Raw genomic sequence first — 20759 nt, 5'->3', positions numbered from 1 at the left:
TATATAGGTATATTTGGTTATTTGAAATTGAATAGGGAAGGGGGGAAAACAAGATGAGGGGCGGGGGTGGGAGGAGGGAAATGGGACCAAGACATGAGAAAGGGTATCAATGTTTGTGAAGTAATGCACCTTCTATCTAGTGAATATAATGTAACCTTTTATTAATTACAATAAAAATATATATTAAAAAGTTGGGTTGTTTAAGAATTAATTTACTCCTTTATGCACTTAAATTTAGATGTATGTGATATATATATATACACACACACATATATACTCATATATTGTTATGTACTGACTTTGGATATATGCTTACTTTCGATATCTATGTTTTAGAAATGTACTAATTTTAGAAGTATGTATGCATGCATACTTTTTATATGTATACTTATTTCATTGAAAGAACTTTCAAATTATCTACACTGCTCCTTTTTTTTTTCTTTTGATACTGATCCTAATAATTTGGGCACTGTTCCTGAGCTATTTTGCTAGAGCTATAAGTCCACTTTCAAGTTTTTGGAGGTAAAATTAATTGGAGATGAGTCCCATGGATTTTCCAAGCTGGCTTCTAATCATGACCCACAGATCTCAGCCTCCTGAGTAGCTAGGATTTTTACATGCCTAAACACTAGCTCTGGGCCATGTTTAATTCTTTTCTTCTCTTTTCTTTTCTTTTCTTTTTTTTTTTTTGCCAGTCCTGGGCCTTGAGCTCAGGGCCTGAGCATTGTCCTTGGGCTTTCTCAAGGCTAGAACTCTACCACTTGAGACACAGCACCACTTTCAGCTTTTTTCTATGTATGTGGTACTGAGGATTGAACCCGGGACTTTGTGTATAGTAGGCAAGCACTCCAGCACTAGGCCAAATTCCTGGCCACCATGTTTAATTCTTAAAGCATAACAGATAGAGATTTTATATTTAAAACATTGTTTGTTAAAGGAGCAGTGTTCTGTTGCTTCTTATCTCCTGAATATCTCCAAATACTAGTTTTCTTGATGTTTGTGGGGAGTCTGTTAGCATGCTCTCCAGCTCAGGTCCTTAGCCTCTCCTACTTCACTTCCTGTTAGAGCAGCTTGTATCTTCCTCTCAGCTTCAGGAGGGGAATGCCCTCCACCCAAACCTACACTACATCCTGCCCTTCACAAGGACTCTTGCAGGGCTCCCTCCAGTTTCTCTGGATAGGTCTCCTTTCCCACTCTGCCCAGACCTAGCTGGGCATACAGAGTGCCTCTAGCCACAATGTTGTAAGATGCCTCTGAGCATCTGGAAGATCTGCCACATTAATCTCTCTCCTGAGGGGCAGATGGCCTTGTCAGCCCCTGTGATAATATTCCTTCTCCTGTATGTGACGGTGTTGAAGTGGGTCTTCTGGGATGGGTGCTTTCAGAGTCTATCTCTACTATCAGATTCTCTGAATTTTGCTTCTGAATAAAAGACAATGGCATTATTTTCTTCTTGGTAAAAATACATATGAGGTAGACATATATATGAAGTATATACATATGAAATATATATTAACTTAAAGAAGATTGTGAGACAGTACTTTACTAACAAACTTAACGTGACCTGCATTAATAGAATTGTGTAGCTCTCTTCAGCCTTTCACATTAAAATGTTCTAGAAAGGAATGCAAGCCAGGTGCAGTGGCTCACATCTGTAATTCTAGCTACTCAGGAGGCTGAAATCTGAGCATGGAGGTTCAAAGCCAGCTTGGGCATTAAAGAACATGAGACTCTTATCTCCAATTAACCACTAGAAAAACCAGAAGTGGCTCAAGGGGTGGTATGGTAGCCTTGAGCCGAAGAGCTCAGGGACAATGCCCAGGCCCTGAGGTAGGACGGTAGCCTTGAGCTGAAGAGGTCAAGGACAGCACCCAGATCCAGAGTTCAAGCCCCTCAACCACCACCACCACCAACAACAACAAAAGAATTCAAAATTTCCTATCAAATGTGGTCCATGTTAGCTTCACAGAGCTCTGGAAATTAGTGGATGCAAGAAAGGAACAGAGTTAAAAAATAATAAGGCAGATACACAGTATTTGAATCTACCGAGGAGTTTAAGAAAGCAAAAATGCAATTGTTTTATTAGGTCTGATTTCTAACACAACAAAATGAGAAGAGAAAAAGCATTAATAAGGTTAATTGATATTAAGATATAAGACCCAGTGAAGATTGAGACAAATGCGGAATCAAGATTTAAAGCTACTGCATAAATAATGAAATATTTTGATTCAAGTTGAGATTATTACATCTCCAGTGGATCTACAATTCACTAAGTGCAGTGTGGCTTATTTTCTATGACCTTGATAATGTAACACAGTTCTTTTTTTACTTTCCTTAATAGCCTCCTATTACCATTTATGGTGTTCTGCATTTGAGACCTCTCTGCTAATTTATAAAATTGGAATGTAACTGTTGATTTTAGTCCGATGTCTCTGTGAAATGCACTCCGCGATCCAAACAATATTTCTCATTTCTTGTTCCTTCAGCTTTACATATGCATAAAATACTCCATAGTGGAATTGCCTGTTGAATGCCAGCACATTCATTTGTACCTGAGGAAGAAAAAACCCCAACAATTTATACCATCAACCAACTTCAAACATATATGAAATATTAAGCTACAGTTGCGCTTCTGCTTATTTGTGTTTAAATAGTGTCCAAGCTGGGTCAAATAGAGGAATACAGAGGCAACATGGAAAGCTCTAAAGGGAGAGTAACACTTTCTTTTAAAGGTTTTTTTTTGGGGGGGGGCGGGGTAGGAGTGGGGCTTAAACTTAGGGCCTGGGCACTTTCCCTGAGCTCTTTAGCTCCAGGCTAGCACTTTACCATTTGGGGCCAGGGGGCCACATTTTGCATTTATCTGTTGGTTGGTTGGAGAAAAGAATTTCACAAACTTTCCTGTTCAGGCTGACCTTGAACTGTGATCCTCTGATCTCAGCCTTCTGAGTAGCTAGGATTACAGGTGTGAGCCACCAGCACCTAGGGTGACACTGGCAGATATAGATCACAGGGGTTTATTGTATATATGTCTGTGGACTCATAGGCCTGGCTTCAAATCTTAGCAGCTCTCTTGATACGAAGCTTTCCTGCTGTATTTTTGGACTGTGTGTCTACCTCAGTAGTCATATTTATATGTCTTCCAGTTAGTCAGATCACCTCATTTAGTTCAAGTATTTTTGAGCTGTAAATTTTGAAAAGATATTCAGGCTTTTTGAATTGCCTCTAGCAATGTTACAGGCTTCTAAAATTCAGACTGCCTAATAGTCAAAGCTTTTTTAGAATAGTTTGCAGTGACTTTCCATTCTGTTCAATTGTTTTTCTTCTGTACAAGTTAAGTAAACAAAATTATTTCTTTTCAAAAAGAATTTGTTATCTGGAGTAAAGTCAGAAATTGAGCAATTCCTACATTCTTTTCCAGTTGGTTATTTAGGACAGAAACAAAACAAAACAAAACAAAAAGCAGTAGAGTACAGACCCTCACCTAGCTCTGAAAATTTCAAGCAAAATTATCAGGAAGCCAAGGCTGCCTCTTCTCCCAGCTGCCAAGAACACCTTCTGAAATGATTCCTCCAGAGAGATGTTGCAGCATGGAACTCTGAATGATCCTGAATACAATGAGTAATTTATCTTATTTTAATTTTTCTATAACAAACACTTTGGAGCTGTTGGAAAAATGTGTACAGCACAGATACAGGAAGGTTCCTAAACTGTTTTCCATCAGATTGAGATGAACAGGCCCATGGATTCAGAGAAACAGACACACTTAGAAAACATCTTAGGATTTGTGGAAAGTTAACTGTTTAGAAAAATGATCTTGTTTATTCAATAACACAGTAGCTCAGAACTGCCTATTAACTGATTCAGTAGCCTTCTGCCTGGTTAGGGAAAGGAGATGATTTGGCCTGTCTGTGGGTGGACTTCCATGAGAATAATTCCTAGGGGTCATAATTATGCCGATGTGTCATAACCACAGTGTATCCTTCTTGTAGGAAAGTTGCATTAGAGCAAGATGCAGCAAACATTGAAGGGAGTCAATATTCAATTGTGATACTGCCCTAGTTTTGCTCTCTAGTTAACTGACTGTGAAAAAGCTATCTCTCATCCATTTCCATGTGTGCCTGTCTGTCTGCACAGGACATTTTCATGTGATATAGTCTATCCTTTGTGGGCCACACTATTGGTGCTCTACAGAAGTTAAAAATACACTGTTGACTTGGAAGCATCATTTGGTCCATTGATCAAGGGTAAGAGGACATCCTGAAGAAAATACTTAAATCCCACAATAATAGAAAAGCATCTTAACGCATGCCATACCTCACGCTCATAGAAAACATCTTCCAATGTCTTTCCTCCATTGCCACCCACAGCTTCAAACAAGGGCTTGTACACCTTAAAAGCAAAGACAAGAGATCAATTTAAAGATATTTTCATATAAATGTATATGGATATGTTGTTTAGAAGTGTACAAATGGTACATTAAAATTTATTTTGGGATATATGATTATTTTTCTTCCTGATTAAAAAAAAATCAAGCTGGGCCTGGTGGCTCAGGCCTGTAATCCTAGCTGTTCAGGAGGCTGAGATCTGAGTAGCGTGGTTCAAAGCCAGTCAGGACACTAAAATGTGTAAGACTCTTATCTCTAATTAACCACCAGAAAAACAGGAGTGGTACTGTGGCTCAAGTGGTAGGGTGATAGCCTTGAGCTGAAGCACTCAGGGACAATGGTCAGGCCCAGAGTTCAAGTCCCACTACCAACAAAAAAAAATCAAGATAATTCAAGAATGTGTGGAAATTTTAACCTATTGGCTTATTCAGGAATCCCAAGGCAAGATGCAAAATGAATTCTATTCTTACTATATGCTTTATGAGATGCATTCCCTCTTAAGTTCTTGGGGTTCTGTGAAAACTTGTAGTTTGGTCCATATGGGTTCACAGGCACTTTGGGATAACAGCTGCTAAATGTTCCCTAAAATTTCAAGCATGGAAATCTGGAGAAAGCCCAAATTTTAATACTATGCTGAAAAGTGTCGTGTAATTATAAGTGAGAAGTTATAAAGGTTTATCAGAACTCTGCAGGAACGGATGAGTGTCATTCTAGTCAGGAAAAGTCACCTACAGGACCTGCACAAAGTCTGTGTAAGCCCCCGGGAACAGGATCTGGGGTAAGCTGTGGAACTTATTTGGATCGCTCAGGGCTGTTAAAGATCAGATAAATGCTGGAGGAAGGACATGAGCAACTCTTTTTCCTTTTCCAATTCCTGCTACTCAGCAAAGGAAACGAAAAAACCCATGCAGGAACCCTTATTCTCCACATACAAATACTCTTCCCTAATTCTTTCCCCTTGGAGTACAAGGTCAGGCCACTTTGTATAATGTTGACATGGATTCACATTTCCAGACCACTCTCCTAGACTCTTAAGGAGAATTTGCTTTATCAACTACTTCCAAGGAGCTTTCAGCTACATTACAGACATGACAACTTGACTGGGAAATGTAAGTTTGATGTGAAAACTTTTGACAGCCGCCATAGGGATGAAATAGCGTAGTGGGGGAGGAGAGGAAGAGGACTTGGTGGAATCACATACTGCATAAAGATCAGCCACTCTCTTCATCTGGTCAAAGTCTTCTGCTTGAGCCAACAGGCGCAGCCCCTCAGGGTAGAGCTGTCCACAGGTCGGGAAGAGTGTCTCTCGGTCTTCTTTGCTTAATTCCGTGCCAAAAGAGTTAAGAGTGATGATAAAGGCTCGTCTGTCTGCCTCAAACTAAATTTGCAAGACATAAAATCAGTGCAGTTGAATTATCTGCCAAATGCTGCAAACATCACCTGAAGAAGACAAATTCATTTCTAAACAATTGGCTTTCCTTTCCCAGCCTAGGATGCAGACATGTGTTATTAATGTTCTCTTAGTCTCTTTTTGGAAGAGAGAAACTCTGCTGGCCAGAAGAGCATCCTGTAGCACTGTGATAACCTAGAACCCTTGAAAACCCACCGAACTTCTTTTCCAAGCATCCTGGAAGGAGCACATAGACTATCAGTGTCACAAATGCATCGTTCATAACGACAGCAATTATATTTACTACAGTCCAACCAGGGATAGAATAAGGTCATGTAGGTAGAAATGCCCCTTGGGGTGTTCTGATGGAAAAAAGATACATGTCATGCATGTTAATGTTGGTATTGTTTTTGTAGTGCTTGGCATCAATCCATGGTCTCATGTAGGTTAGATAATTTCCCTAGAATTGAAATATACCCCAGCATATCTATCTATCTATCTAGCTAGCTAGCTAGCTAGCTAGCGATCATCTATATTTGGCCCATAGGGCTTGAACTCAGGGCCTAGGCTCTTTTGCTCAAGGCTAGCACTTTGAGCCACAGCTCCACTTCCAGTTTTCTGGAGGTTAATTGGGGATAAGACTTTCCTGCCCAGTCTGGATTTTAACTTCAGTCCTCAGATGTCAGTCTCCTGAGTAGCTAGGATTGCAGGCCTAAGCTACCCATGCCCGACTTCCTGGCCTAAAAATTTTTATATCAAAAAATTTATGCTAATTATCTTTTTTGTGTGTGTTTTCACAATTGCTTTTCTTTTGCAATGCCATAGGTTACAAATCAAAATAAATTAGTTCTAGCCCAACACTGGTGGCTCATGCCTATAATCCTAGGTACTCAAGAAGCTGAAATCAGAAGGATTATCATCTGAAGCCAGCCTAGACAGAAAACGTACACATGATTTCATCCTCAAAGTAACTTGCAAAAAGCAGCCTGGTAGCATGGCTGAGGTAGTAGAGTGCCAACTGAGCAAGCAAACCAAAGCAGGCATGAGATCCTGAGTTCAAATATCAGTACTGCCAAAAACCAATCATCAATCTTATCAATCAAGCTCTGTAGCTAAGAATTATGTGGCTTAGGATAGTTCATCTTCCTCGAAAGGTCTATTTCCTTGCTTGTAATGTATATGACCATCAAGTTTGTCAAGACATTCAAGTCCTGTCTTCTTTGTGCTGAACCATAGGTAGGGCTGCACTCCCATATATGCCAAGCTTTGCCCCTGTATTTCCTCTAAACCATGTCTTTTTCAGGTTTCTTTTCTATTTCTTTGTTCTCTGCAGTTTTATTTTTTCAGTTATCCATCCTACTCTCATCACTCTGTTTTTGGATGACTGATTTCAGGGGTTTCTTCTCTACATATCTTCTCTACATACTAGGTAAGAGTTTCCAGTGCTTAGGATATGTAGAATTTCAGCACTCGTTCTTCTCCAAGTCCCCGGATTGCCTTGCACGTTTCCCATCGTTCTGAAATCTACATCTGAACTTTTGCGTTCAGTACATGCTCTTGTCTTTGAAGGATCCCATTTCCCTTGTTCACTGTTAGGTTTTGAACAGCCACTGTCTGTCACAAGACTATTTTAGTTGTTTGTTGAATCTAACATAGCAGTTGAAAGTTCATGACTTACGATATTTCCCAATATTCCTTATAATGACTAAGTAGCTTTCCTGTTGCCAACATTGAAGTTTGGACTCAGGGCTTTGTGTTCTCAGTCAGCTTTCTTGCTGATGGCTGGTGCTTTACCACTTGGAACATGCCTCCAGTGTTCCTTTTTGCCGAATATTTGGACATGGAGTCTTGAAGACCTTTTTCTAGCTTTGAATCATAATTTCTCATGTCTTAGCCTGCTGAGTAACTAGTATTTGGCATCACCAGAAAGCTCATAGGAAATGCAGAGTCTCAGACCACAATCCAAATCCCCTGAACAGGAATCTTAAGTTTAACAAATTCCAAGGTGTTTCTCCATGTAAGAAAGCTAAAAAAGAATTGCTCTAGGCTATCTTTCATGCCTCTGACTGTCAACTTGTGAAAAAACCAGGCTTACAACAGATTTTACTGGAACTGTTTTGTTAGAGCAGGTGTTTCCTATCAGCAGAGTGAGCACCCTCTGAATCTTGGATGACAGTCATGGAAATGACTCTGGGTCTGAAGCAGGGAGTGGCCTTATTTGGAAACACAGGAAACTACTCTGGTTACTGCATACAAGCATTCCTGTCAGTAATTTTACATCTTGTAGGAATAGGAGAAGAAATACAAGAGGGAGATTTCATGGCAATAAGAAATCTTAGGGCTGGGAATGTGGTTTAGTGGTAGAGTGCTTGACTAGCAGGCATGAAGCCCTGGGTTCAATTCCTCAGTATCACAAACACAGAGAAAGCTGGAAGTCATTCTGTGGCTCAAGTGGTAGAGCACTAGCCCTGAGCAAAAGAAGTTCAGGGACAGTGTCCATACCCTGAGTTCAAGCCCCAGGACTGGTCAAAAAAAAATTTCTGTGTGGCAGGCTCACCTGGCTATTCAGAACTGATCAATGAACAGGAGAAACATGATCATTGGAAGGTATGTACATGAAAGGCCATGGGAAAGGAGGATCTGCATGAAGGAGAACATGACATTTTGGAGAGATGATCATCACTCAAACACTGGGGAGGCAATTGTAAAAGTGGATGGACAGAAGGTAGGCGAGAACATGAAGGGCTTCTTACTGCCCTTCAGATTTTGACCTATAGGACAGGATATCTGAACAGCGCAGGCACTTTCCAACTTGCTGTCTTTGTGTGAACTTCATCCCTTGGCTGCAGTACCTATGCTCCTCTCTCTAACTTTTCAGGCTGAAATCTACTTGCAGTGAAATGTCCTAGCCAGTACATCATTTTTCATAATGAGGCCTGTTTCTTCCCTTGTCTGATATTATTATCTTTGATCTCTTATTATTTATTACTACTGTATGTAAATTGACCTTACTCTTTTTTTTTCTGGTCCTGGGGCTTGTACTCAGGGTCTGGACACTGTCCCTGAATGTTTTTGTTTGGTTTTTTTTTTTTTATCAAAGCTAATGTTCTACTACTACACAGCTTCACAGGCTCACCAGATTACTGATGATATATAACCATCATGTCTCAGGGAGTCTGGCTCACTTTTGACATTAAATATGTCATGAAAACAAATCATTTCTTTATTTAATACTCATTTTATGCATGATAATAAATAAGGACAATTTTTACACTGTATCAGATTTTTACTTCAAGGACTCTTTTTTTGTTGTTGTTGTTAGTTGTGGGGCTTGGATTCTGGGCCTGGGCACTGTCCCTGAGCTCTTCAGCTCAAGGTTACCACCCTAGCCCTGGAGCCATAGTGCCATTTCTGATTTTCTAGTGGTGAATTGGAAATAAGTGTCTCACAGTCTTTAATCCCCAGGCTGGCTTTGAACTTCAATCCTCAGATCTCAGCATCCTGAGTAACTAGGATTACAGGCATGAGCTACCACACCGGCTTAAACCCAGGTTTTCTCGCATGCTAGGCAAGCACTCTACCACTAGGCCAAACTCCCTGCCCCCCCAAAATAGCTTTTTAATTGAAAAATTTTAATGATCAGGCCAGGCTCTGGTGGCTCAGGACTGTACTTCCAGCTACTCAGGAGGCTGAGATTTGAGGATTATGGTCAACCGCAAAAGTCCGGTGAGACTTTTATTCTCAAATTAACCACCAAGAAGCCAGAAGTGGAGCTATGGCTTAGTCAGAGTGCTCACCTTGTGCATAGAAGGTCAGCAACACACTCAGGACCTGAGTTCAAGTTCCAGGAGTGGCACTAAAAAACAATCTAAGCAGAGTCAGAGAAATAAAAGTATGATAAATCATAATAATGTGGCCTAGAAAAGTTCAAAGAGTTTTTCTTACCTGAAGAATAGGACACATAATCTCTGCTGTGACGTCACCATGATCCTTGCAGAACTTATAGAATGCCTCAAGGTATGACTTGAAAAGAAGAAAAATCATAAAGTAATAAACTGAATTTATTTTCCTCTTGGAAATTTCTAGATCAGCTGTTCATGGTTTATTAAATACTTTAATGGCAACTGAATTTATTTCTCCTGCAGGGAGATAATTTATAATAAGATTTGTGGGAGGCTTTCACACTGGAGCCATGTGACATAAACTAAAACAGAACCCCATAAAAAGCAAAAAGAAAATTATCCTGACTCATCATTACTTCACAAGCATTTTTTCCCATGGTTCTTGAGTTCTTTCACATGGTTGATTCTGGCTAGAATTCCAACAAGAATGTTAATTCTAATAGGAGTGTTGAGTTCTTTTCTGAACTCAACAAGTGATTCTCATGGTCCTGACTTTTCATCTCTTAGGGACACATGTGGAGAGATATTAGGCAGGCTGTAGGGTAAGGCCTCCCGTGTGTGAATTCCAACTTGGATATACACTGGCTAATACCAGTTAGTGGACCTCTGCCTGCTTCAATTTAGTCTCAGAGGAATGGGCTTAGCACCAATGTCGTCATCATTGTGTTGTTACATTGAGTTGGAGCTTCTACTTTGCTGAGAGAAATGGTTTCTGTTAGTTGTTGCTCAGAAATTCTCCTCAAAAATGGCCAGCAAGACCATGCTTTTGTTAAGAGAGATGTCTTATAATACAATGGATCAATTAGCACATATTTGGTCATAACATACTATTCATATAGCAGGGCAGTGCACATTCATTTGCTCATGAGAATGTTCAGAAGTGCTTCAGTGTGTTGAATGCAAATTGGTAGATTTTGATCATCTTATAATGTTTGGGGTTTCTCTAAAGAACCAAGCAGACAGTGAGATTATTTAATTGCTATTATGTTATGGCATTGAGTACTCCATGGGCAAACAATTAAGATACAATGACTCTAGCTATAGCAAGGCCAACAACAAAGATGGATTTCATATAACAGAAAATTTACTACATGCTGGTTGCCTTAAATAAATTGATAGGACTCTCTTCTCTTGTTTATCTTTCTTCTCACCATCATGCAATCACTCCCTTTTATACACATAGGGCATTGCACATGGAGCAAGGAACACAGAAGAGTAAGGAGATATTGTTTCTTCCCCAAAACTTGCTGGCTGAAGGAAGCTGACATATATACTTGTAACTAAGAGCTAGGACAAATCAATAGAAGATAAATTCCAAATCTTCATAGCTTCTTAATGGCAGAAGTTTGCTAATGGACAAAGCAACCTTAATCATAAAGAACTCAAGTACAATAGACTGTGTACTCAAGAAAAAGTAATGTGTGAAAAAAGCATTACCTTGTACAGTTTATTGCGCAGTAATTCAATATTCAGTTCATCTAGAGTATTTTCAGACATACAGTCTTGAAAGAATGGAGCTGTAAGTCAAAATTATAACACAAAACATATGAATCAAAAACAAGAGTTATAATCATGGTGATGGGAGTTGTTATTCATTATGCCTTACTCTGAGAGCCCTAGCTACTGCTTGCTACACCAGACATTGAGTATACTTTAACTTATTTAATTCTTAAGATACTTTGGATATATTTACTTAAAGCTTACTTCATGAAACCCTTCCTGCATAACTCATATCATCTAAGAGCAATGTTTACCATCTGCCATCAAACTTATATCAGGTATTGACTTGTACTGAAAGTACATTTATATTTAGTTTTCAAAACTCTATTATCATAAGATAGAATTCTTTCTGAGATGAAGAATGCTAGGTGAGTAGAATTTCCTCAAATTACCATACTGGAACCAGGCAGAGCCACGGGCCATTCAAGGTGACACAAACTTTTTCTTTCATCTTTAAAAAATGTCTGTTTTAAAGAATGGCCAAGATTTTGAACTCAGACAATGACAGTTGTGGCAGGGTTGTGGTGAAAAAGGAACCCTACTACACTGCTGGTGGGAATGTAAACTAGTTCAGCCACTCTGGAAAGCAGTGTGGAGGTTTCTTAAAGAACTGAAAATTGACCTTCCCTACGATCCAGCCATACCACTTCTGGGCATCTACCCTGAACAACATGACCCAAGATATGATAAGGATACCTGCTCAGCTATGTTCATCTCTGCACTATTCACAATAGCCAGGCAATGGAAACAATCCAGATGCCCTACTGCAGATGAATGGATACAGAAAATGTGGTATATATATACAATGGAATTCTACATAGCCAACAGACAAGATAAAATAATGGCATTCGCAGGGAAGTGGCTGAATCTAGAGCAAATCATGTTGAGTGAGACAAGTCAAGATCAAAGGAACAAAAGGCGCATGGTATCCTTAATATGTGGCTATTAAATCCAAAGAGTACAAGAGCAAGGACTCAATATCTGCATACCCAATGCTATGGATATGGTAATGGAAATATAAACATAACTATATAGATATAAAAACCTATGACTCTATAGACATAATGTTTTATTTCATAAATTAATATGTTTCTATGACATACAAACCCTTAGCCTAATTTGGATTAAGTACTAAATACTAAGTCCCAGTGATTGTCTATAGAGATTCCCTTCTTGAACATTTGTTTGTTAAACTTATCATTTGAAATATGATGTAAAAATCAATGTTAATAAGTTCTTTAATAAAAAATGTCTGTTTTACAAGGCCAGTATTTTATCTGGGGTTGTAGGCTCTGCCAAATCTCTAGCACACCTCTCCATGTGTGTTATTATTATTATTGTTACTGTTGTAGTTAGGTAGTTATACAGAGGTTTATGGCAGTTTATGAGTACAATGCATCTTGATAAATGTTATAATTTTTATCATTATCTCAACCCACTTATTCCTTCAGGTTAAGACATTACCATTTTCACATATGTCCTTTGAATATTATGACTATATTCACCCACCATTCCTCTCTCCATTCCTTTATCCTCCTTTTTTTTTTTTTAATCCAATCCTGGGGCTTGAACTCAGGTGCTGAGTGCTATCTGTGAGCTTGTTTTGCTCAAGGCCAGTGCTCTACCACTTGAGACACAGAGCCACTTCCAGCCTTTTCTTCTCCTGAGGAATTAAAGCCTGGGCTTCACGCATGCTAGTCAAGACTACCACAGCCACATTCCCAGCCTTGCCTCCCTCCTTTTGCTCTCACTCTCCTTTACAACACACATTCCAGCCTCCTGGTATTTATTTTGCTAATCTGTAAGTTAGTTGTCCAAAGGAGTGACACCACTGGAAGTATATCAGACATTAGTCAGTTTGTTTATGTGGATAAGGCAAAGTGTTTTAATGATTGGATCAATGGCAAACTATTACTTCAAATGTCCTAACAAGAATAGATAGACAATGCCAGACTTATCCCTTTAGGACTTTGAAGAATATAATTATTACCAGGGCTAAATTATAATTAGCATTCATTTCATTGCTTCCATTCATTGGATAGACACTCGTGAGCATCTTAGAAAAAAAAATGACACTGCTAAACCTCCTAAAACAAAATGCTTACTGGAAACAACACTATTTGAACAGAAATTTAAAACATAAAAGGGCAAGAAATTAAGTACATAAAACCGACCTAGAAAATTAATATTTTAGGAAATGATAAGTTCTGTCCTTCATTGGTTATCATTCATTGGCCCTGGAGAAAGTATGAGGCTTTCGAGGCAGGGAGGTAAGCCCCAGCTCATCTCTGCTACAAATGGTTCATAGGTGACCCTGAGCAGGTTGGTTTAACTTGTGTGTAGCTGAAAAGTGAGGAAATGAAATTGGATGCTTCCTAATGTCTGTTTCACAGCCAGGAGTCCTCACCGGAGGAAACTGCATTCACTGGAAAAATTCATGGGTTCAGGTGCAATTTCTAATGACTCTAATCTCACAGGCGGGTATTCTATGCATAGAAATTCATACCTAATGGTGTTTCAACCAGCACGGCATTGAAGAGGTCTGAGGTGTTGTCGGCTATGCTCACTGCCTCCATTTCTGTGAAGCGGCCAAGTGGGTGGCACTTGGGCAGAATTTCTTTCACTGATTTCTTTTGCAGAGCCCCATTCATCAGTAGAATCACATTGTCTATCATGTAACTGCACCTGGTTAAGAAGAAGACTCAGCCATGAGGGAAACAGCATGAAGAAGCTTTCAGTGGTACAAAACAGAGATCAAGTACACATTCTCCCATTAGAAAAAAAAAAACTATTATTTTACAGAAAAAAAATGTGTGGTTATATATTTTTTTAGACTCTGAAACTCTTTATTTTGTTTGTTTGTTTTGTGCTGGTCATGGGATTTGATTTCAGACCCTGAGTGGTGTCCCTCAGCTTTTTCAATCAAGGCTAGTTCTCTACCTCTTGAACCATAGCTCCACTTCTGGCTGTTTGGTGATTATCTGGGAGATAAGAGTCTTAGTCTTTCCTTCTTGGACTGGCTTTGAACTGTGATCCTCAAATCTTAGCCTACTGAGTAGCTAGAGTTACAGCATGAGCCACCATGAGCGTGGCTGAAGCTTTTTATTTTAAGCTGTGAGTGAGGAACAATGCCCTAGAAGAGCTTATATTTTGGGGGGAAAATTCAGCTAACTAAAATTAAGTGAGCTTTGGCTAGTGGAGTGGTCCTTATGTAGTAGAATGAAGGTATCATATTATTTTATCCAAATCCACAAGAAATCTTGAGAATCTCACTGAATTAAACACTGACTGGTTGAATCTGTAATACAGCCTAAGCACTGATGTGAAGAAAACATTCTGTATTTCTGACTGTTGAGGCAAAGAGACAACATATCCACAGAATAATTGACTTTCTCCACTTGTTAGCTTTATAGATCTTCAAGGCCTGCATAGGATGGTAAAGAATGAAATAATTGCTGATGGTATTTAAGTTATGTTTTGAGTTTTAAGGAACCAGATTATTGATTGAGTTCAAACTCCTCAAGTTTTAAATCATTTTGTTCATAAGTAGTGACAGAGCCAGGATTAGTGCCTATTTCATGAGGATAATTTTTTTTACTTATTCATGATTTATACATGCTCTTATTTTAAATTTTCTTTAAATGTTTTACTCTATAACTCTGATATTTGGCAACTGTAAAAATCCTGAAGTCATGTAAAACTGTCTGAATAAGCTAGCTAATTTTAAAAAATTTAAGTTCTTTTTTTCATTTTATTTTTTACTATTGAGGTAATGTATAGAGGGGTTACAGTTACATTCATCAGATAGTAGGTGCATTACTTCTCACACATTGATTAAAAATTTAGGTTCTAAGAACATATATTCTAGGCTGGACCTGGGGATGAAAGAGTACCTGGCATTTGAGAGCTGAGGTGGGAGGATTCTGAGTTTAAAGCCTGTTTGGGTTATATAGCAAGCTCTGTTTCAAAAAATTAGATACAACTGTTAAATCTTTCAGAGGAACTTGCTGTGCAGTAGGGGTGATGCGCATGTTTCTACTCAAGTCTCCCAGAAGATCAATGCCATAAAGACAATTATCCCCACTTTGTAATTAAGAGGAATAAAAAAACCTTGATTCAGAAAATGTTAAGTAAATATTAAGTAAGCCAGACTCAAAGAAACATAGGCTCCATGGTTTCCCTCATTTGTAATAACCAGAATATGTCCAGGATGATTCTAGCAGAGGATCACAATAGCTTAAAGTTACGTACATCTGATCATACAAAATGATGCTAATGAAAATGAACCTCAAAATATGGAAATAAGAGAGTGTTGTACTGTTTGCTGTTATTCCTTTTTTTTTCTTGCATTTTTTTCCTGTGGGTTATGCCTTGTCCCTGTTTTGGATTCTGGTACCCTTGGTCTTTTTTTCTGGTTTGGGGAAGGGAAGGAGACTCAGAGAAGGGAAGGAGAGGAAGGACAAAGGGTGAACTAATGTAACAGTGATACTTACTAGACACTATGTCGGAAATGCACTTTACAACCTGGTGGGGTGGGGGGGCCAGGGGCCAGAGAAAGCCTGAGAAAAGGAGGGAGGGATAACACTGTTTCACAAGAAATGTACTCATTACCTTACTGATGTAACTGTAACCCTTCTGCTTATCACAGGAAAAAAAAACCCTACTTTGATTCAGATCATTGCTCTAACCTGCTGTCAAGCTGAAGCTTGAAGTTTGGACCTCGCATTCTCACTCAGCACCTTTCCTGGCTGCTCACAGCTAGTATATTACCACTTGAGTCTCACCTCTACTTCTGTGTTTTTGCTGTCTAACTGGAGAAAGTAGTGTCATTTTCTTTTTGTCTGCCCAATCTGGCTCCAAACCTTGATTCTCAGAACTCAGCCTCCTGAATAGCTAAGATTGTAGGCATGAGTCGCCAGGGCCACGCTCTGAGGTCCCTTGTATAAGGGTCCATCACTTCTTCAGAGTGTTTCAAATACCTACACAACACTGAAACTAGTTCATAAACAACCATTACTCATCCCCCTCCCCCCGCAAAGCCATAGTAACTTGGGCTCCTTTGCAAATTTCAGGTAACAACATCTTAAATCAGGCACAATTTTTAGTGTTTCCCTCTGATCTTTAGCGCTGTTCTTTCTCTTCATTTAAACTTGTTTAAGGATATTGGAATAAGCTAAAATATGTTTTCCATATGGTAATTACCAAATTTGGGGCTAAGTTTCTAAATGCACAAACAACATAGCACTATAATTTTCTGTTTTAGAACTTCCTTCTGTAAATAAATATTTTGGAACTTCAATGTCAATAGCAGGCTATTCTTCCACTCTACAGAAGCAAACTATTTGCAAATCCCCAGCTCTAATCAATGTTTGTTTCAGAAGCCTTAAATTATGTTCTTATCTATTTATTTATTGCTGGCAAATACTCCACCCCAAACTACATTTCTCAACCCTGTTCCATATTTCTCTACTTCCTTTTGGTGAATGTGAGTACTTAATTTCCCCACAGACCCCCTTTTTTTTGTGAGTCATGGGGCTTGAACTCAGCCTGGGCGCTGTCCCTGAGCTCTTCAGCTAGCGGCTACCACTTTACTCTTGATCCAAGCCCCATTTCCTGTTTGCTAGGGGTTAACTGGAGATAAGAGTCTCAAGTCCTTTTGTGCCTGGGCTGGCTTTTGAACCTTGATCCTCGGATCTCAGCCTCCAGAGTAGCTAGGATTACAGGCGTGAGCCACAGTACCCAGTCCCCACTGGCACTTTTATCACACAATACCAAAACCTGAGTGGCCCTAATCTATTTCTCTTTCTGTGTAATCTGTTTTTATAGGCCACATCACTGTCTTAGTTTCTAAAAATATATCAGTGACTTCCTTCTCATCCCATACATACACAAGGTCCTTTATTAATTGTTCTTGGATTACTTTTCCAGATGTGGTGAAGGTAAAATCATTGAAATGCTTTTGAAATCTGTATGGGCTGGGGATGGGCTCAGTGATGGAGTGCTTAGATATACAAAGCTTCAGGTTCAACTCCCAGCACAGAAAACATAAAATGTTCACTTTAGATAAAAGAATAGGGTAGACCTCAGGAAAGTTCTTAGGGTCAGACAGGAGTCTTAGATCAAGTGAGATTTAGTCAGAATGGTGAAAAGAAAAAGGCCCCTCAAAATAAATGAGAAAAGAATTATCAGCAACTGTAACAGCTTCACAGAGTCAGAAAGGGCTGGCAACTATCCATTGGCTTGAGCAATCACCAAGGTTTCTGTGGCAGGATGGAGTAGAAACAAACATGAGGAAATGAGCAAATAAAAGGTAATAGAACAATTCAGCATAGATACTAACTTGGGCTGAGATGGGAAGACTTTACAGGGTCACTGTGCAAATTCAACCAAATCATGCATACAAAGACAGTTTGTAAAATCAACATGAGATGTCACAGTAGAGGGAGCCTGGATTTTTAGAGCAGATAAACCTGATGCTAAGCTCAGTTCCACCACTTCAAAACCAGTTTAACGAGCACCTCCTCTCCTCCGTTGAAGGAGAAAAATATTTGTTCAGCTTTGAAAGGTTGGCATTATGACTAGAACCCCCCAGGAAAACACAGAATACAGCTGGCATGGTGGAGAGATTTTTCTTGCATGCTGAGAAGATGTTACAAACTACATGAGCTATAATGTGACAATGTGTTTATATTCTTTTCTAGGTCCTCCCTGGTTTTGCATTTAGTTGCAGCTAAAATGAGCCTTTCAAAAGGGGGTGGTGTGTAGGGGGTGATGAAGAGTTGTGTAGTGCAGTCATGTGAAAGACTGGAACATTCTGGTCCATTGATCTCATTACTTATTAGGAGATTTGTTCCCAGGTTTGATATACACATATTTTGAAAGCCTATTACTATTCTGGATCTTTTTGTTTTGAGGCAAAGCTGGCCTCAGGCTTGTGAACCTTTTGCTTCAGCCTCCTGGTGCTGGTTTTACATGCTGGAGCCTATGTGTCTTTCTGTGGCCACTATGATGTTTTCTTTAAGAAACCTTCATTTCTTAAAGTTCAGTGTTGTCTAACTCTTTGGGAATGACTCATTTCAAAACAATATGATCAAAGCACATTATCTGCACGTGTGTAAAAAAGGAAACATCATTTTGTACAATCAATGCTCCATAATAAAAAATAAAACCATAAAAAGAAATGCAACACAGTGCTTGCTAAATAATTGCAAATGACAGTCACTTTCGTATTTAAGGAGTTATGAGAGGCACTTCATGACTCACTCTTCTTCATTTGGTTTCAGATGAATAGCAAACAGCTTGGTGATTATGACAGATTCATTGTCTGAAAGCATCCTGACTAACCTACGGCTTAGTCCTGATTGTCTTCCTTCAATCAGACCTTGATTGCTGCCGACTCCTCTTTACCTCTCAGGCCCCACCAACAGCCCTCTGTCTGGAGAATCTACTGCATCTCAGTCTCTACAGTCATGATTCAACTTTGCTTTAAGTGAGCAGAACTCATTGTTAGGTTGACCAGGTCACATTTGTAAATGTGGGAAAAACAGACATAGGGATAAAGGATGTAGATTCTGGAGTAATTTTTCATCAGGAGGTCTAGGAAATGTGTTTGGTCCACTTTTTATATTTTGTTTTATTCCTCAATTCAACTTCTCAGGAAAGACAACGTTCCCCCATAATCCAAGTCCACCAATGATTTCTTGTGACATGCCAGAAAGGGCCATATTAGAAATACTTCCCCAATGGCTTACTTTTCAAATACAATTTTTTTTTTGCCAGTCCTGGGCTTGAGCTCAGGGTCTGGGCACTGTCCTTGGACTTTCTCAAGGCTAGAGCTCTACCACTTGAGCTTCAGCACCACTTCTGGCTTTTTTTTTCTTTTCCATGTATGTGGTGCCGAGGAATCGAACCTGGATCTTCGTGCATGCCAGGCAAGCACTCTACCACTAGGCCAAACTCCCGGCCCCCTCAAATACAATTTTTTTTTAATCACATTGCTTCTCACTGTAGAACATGAAGGGTTTGTAACACTCAGCACGAACCCCACTTGCTCATGTGGAGAAGCCCTGCTCTTCTGCACTCCTTGCTGAATCATCTGCTGAGCTTCGTTGTGTCTCCATACACACCCTGCATTTTTTTGCATGACACTTATTTCTCTGAAGCTTCTCTTTTCTTGTGCTTTTCAGTAGAGGAAGTGAAATTTTATTTTATAAAACAATTTTGCTGCCTCGTACATTTTTCTTAGAACTCTCTCTCTCTCTCTCTCTCTCTCTCTCTCTCTCTCTCTCTCTCTCTCACACACACACACACACACACACACACACACACACACACAAAACTTAAAAGTTGCTCAGTAATCAGCATTGTCCTTATGAATACATTTTAGCTGATCACTGGGCAATTTTCAAGCCCTTGGTAGCAGGGAGTCTTCAAACACTTTAGTGTTTAAAGTTTGCCATCTGTTGGCATTGAACATTCCTCAGATTTCTCTGTCCCTTTCAGGATTGGTTTTCTACATTGGTGTGTTTGTTCTTATTCTTTGCCAGATACCTAAATATGCTAAGAGTTGAAATTCTTTTCATCTCTTAAGGCCTTATCCAAATTCATACTTTTCCTTAATCCTAATTAATGACACCAGTGACAGGTAACCTCTCCTCCTGTATTTGTATTGTTAATCCTGGGGTAAAATTCATTTTCAACATTGGTAGGGGCAGTAGAGACTATAAAGAATAATTAAACATATTCATTCACAAATGTTTAAATACTATATTCTGGTGTGTGTGTGTGTGTGTGTGTGTGTATGTGTGTGTGTGTGCGTGTGTGTCTGTGTCTGTCTGTCTGTCTGTGTGTCATGCACGCCAGTCCTGGGGCTTAAACACAGGGCTCACATGCTGTCCCTGAGTCTTTTTAGAAATAAGGAAATAAGGCCTGAACTCTGAAGCTTTTCCATTTTTAAAAAGTTTTGCCAGTCGTGAGACTTGAACTCAGCACCTAGGCACTGTCCCTAAGCATCTTTTCCTTAAGATTAGTGCTCTACTACTTGAGCCATAGTGCCAACTTCCAGCTTTTTCCGTTTATATGATAATGAAGAATTGAACCCAGGGCTTCATGCATGCTAGGCAAACACTCTACCACTAAGCCAAGCCTGAATTCTGAACTGTTTAGTTCTGCCACCTTCAACTGTGTGCTTTTGGATGAATCATTTCACATGTTCATTTCAAATAGTTATGTATAGTTGAATAATCATCTTTATTGATTGTGAAGCTGGAAGCTTTATCAAATGCATTTTTAGGGACTCATAAAGGCCTACAGTGCAGGGATACAATGATTTTTTTTATTGATAAACCTTTCTCTATGTTTATACACAGATGAATTACCTTTGGGTGAATAGAAATAAAGAAAATAACTGGCTACATGGAAGTCCTAGGACTTCTGCTATCCATTTCTAATATCATCTGCAGTTTTTCCATCTAGGAAAATTACTAAAGTATCTTAAAAAGAAACACTCTGTCTTCTAACTGGGTATGATATATTCTAGTAATTCAGAGAAAAACACCAGTAAGGTAATAGTTCTTGTTATTT

The 20759-nt window shown here is 39.2% G+C and overlaps 1 protein-coding gene across 1 annotated transcript in view; it reads right to left on the bottom strand.

The window, feature by feature from the left end:
* Window positions 1–2053: 2053 nt before the first annotated feature.
* The window catches only part of Atp6v0d2 (ATPase H+ transporting V0 subunit d2), a 42228-nt gene continuing 23522 nt past the window's right edge, over window positions 2054–20759 (bottom strand). Inside the window, exons 3-8 of the mRNA XM_090338694.1 lie at window positions 13684–13862; window positions 11115–11194; window positions 9721–9798; window positions 5587–5763; window positions 4315–4389; window positions 2054–2552 (exon numbers count right to left, since the gene is read on the bottom strand). Coding sequence (XP_090194820.1) covers window positions 2391–2552; window positions 4315–4389; window positions 5587–5763; window positions 9721–9798; window positions 11115–11194; window positions 13684–13862 — 751 coding nt within the window. The 3' untranslated portion in view covers window positions 2054–2390. The remainder of the gene's footprint in view (window positions 2553–4314; window positions 4390–5586; window positions 5764–9720; window positions 9799–11114; window positions 11195–13683; window positions 13863–20759) is intronic.

Source organism: Megascapheus bottae, chromosome 9 (genome assembly GCF_031878675.1).
Source record: "Megascapheus bottae isolate mThoBot1 chromosome 9, mThoBot2.hap1, whole genome shotgun sequence".
In the NCBI taxonomy this organism is placed as follows: Eukaryota; Metazoa; Chordata; class Mammalia; order Rodentia; family Geomyidae; genus Megascapheus; species Megascapheus bottae.
Note: the sequence above shows the minus strand (reverse complement) of the source record. Positions and strands in the feature narration are given on the sequence as shown.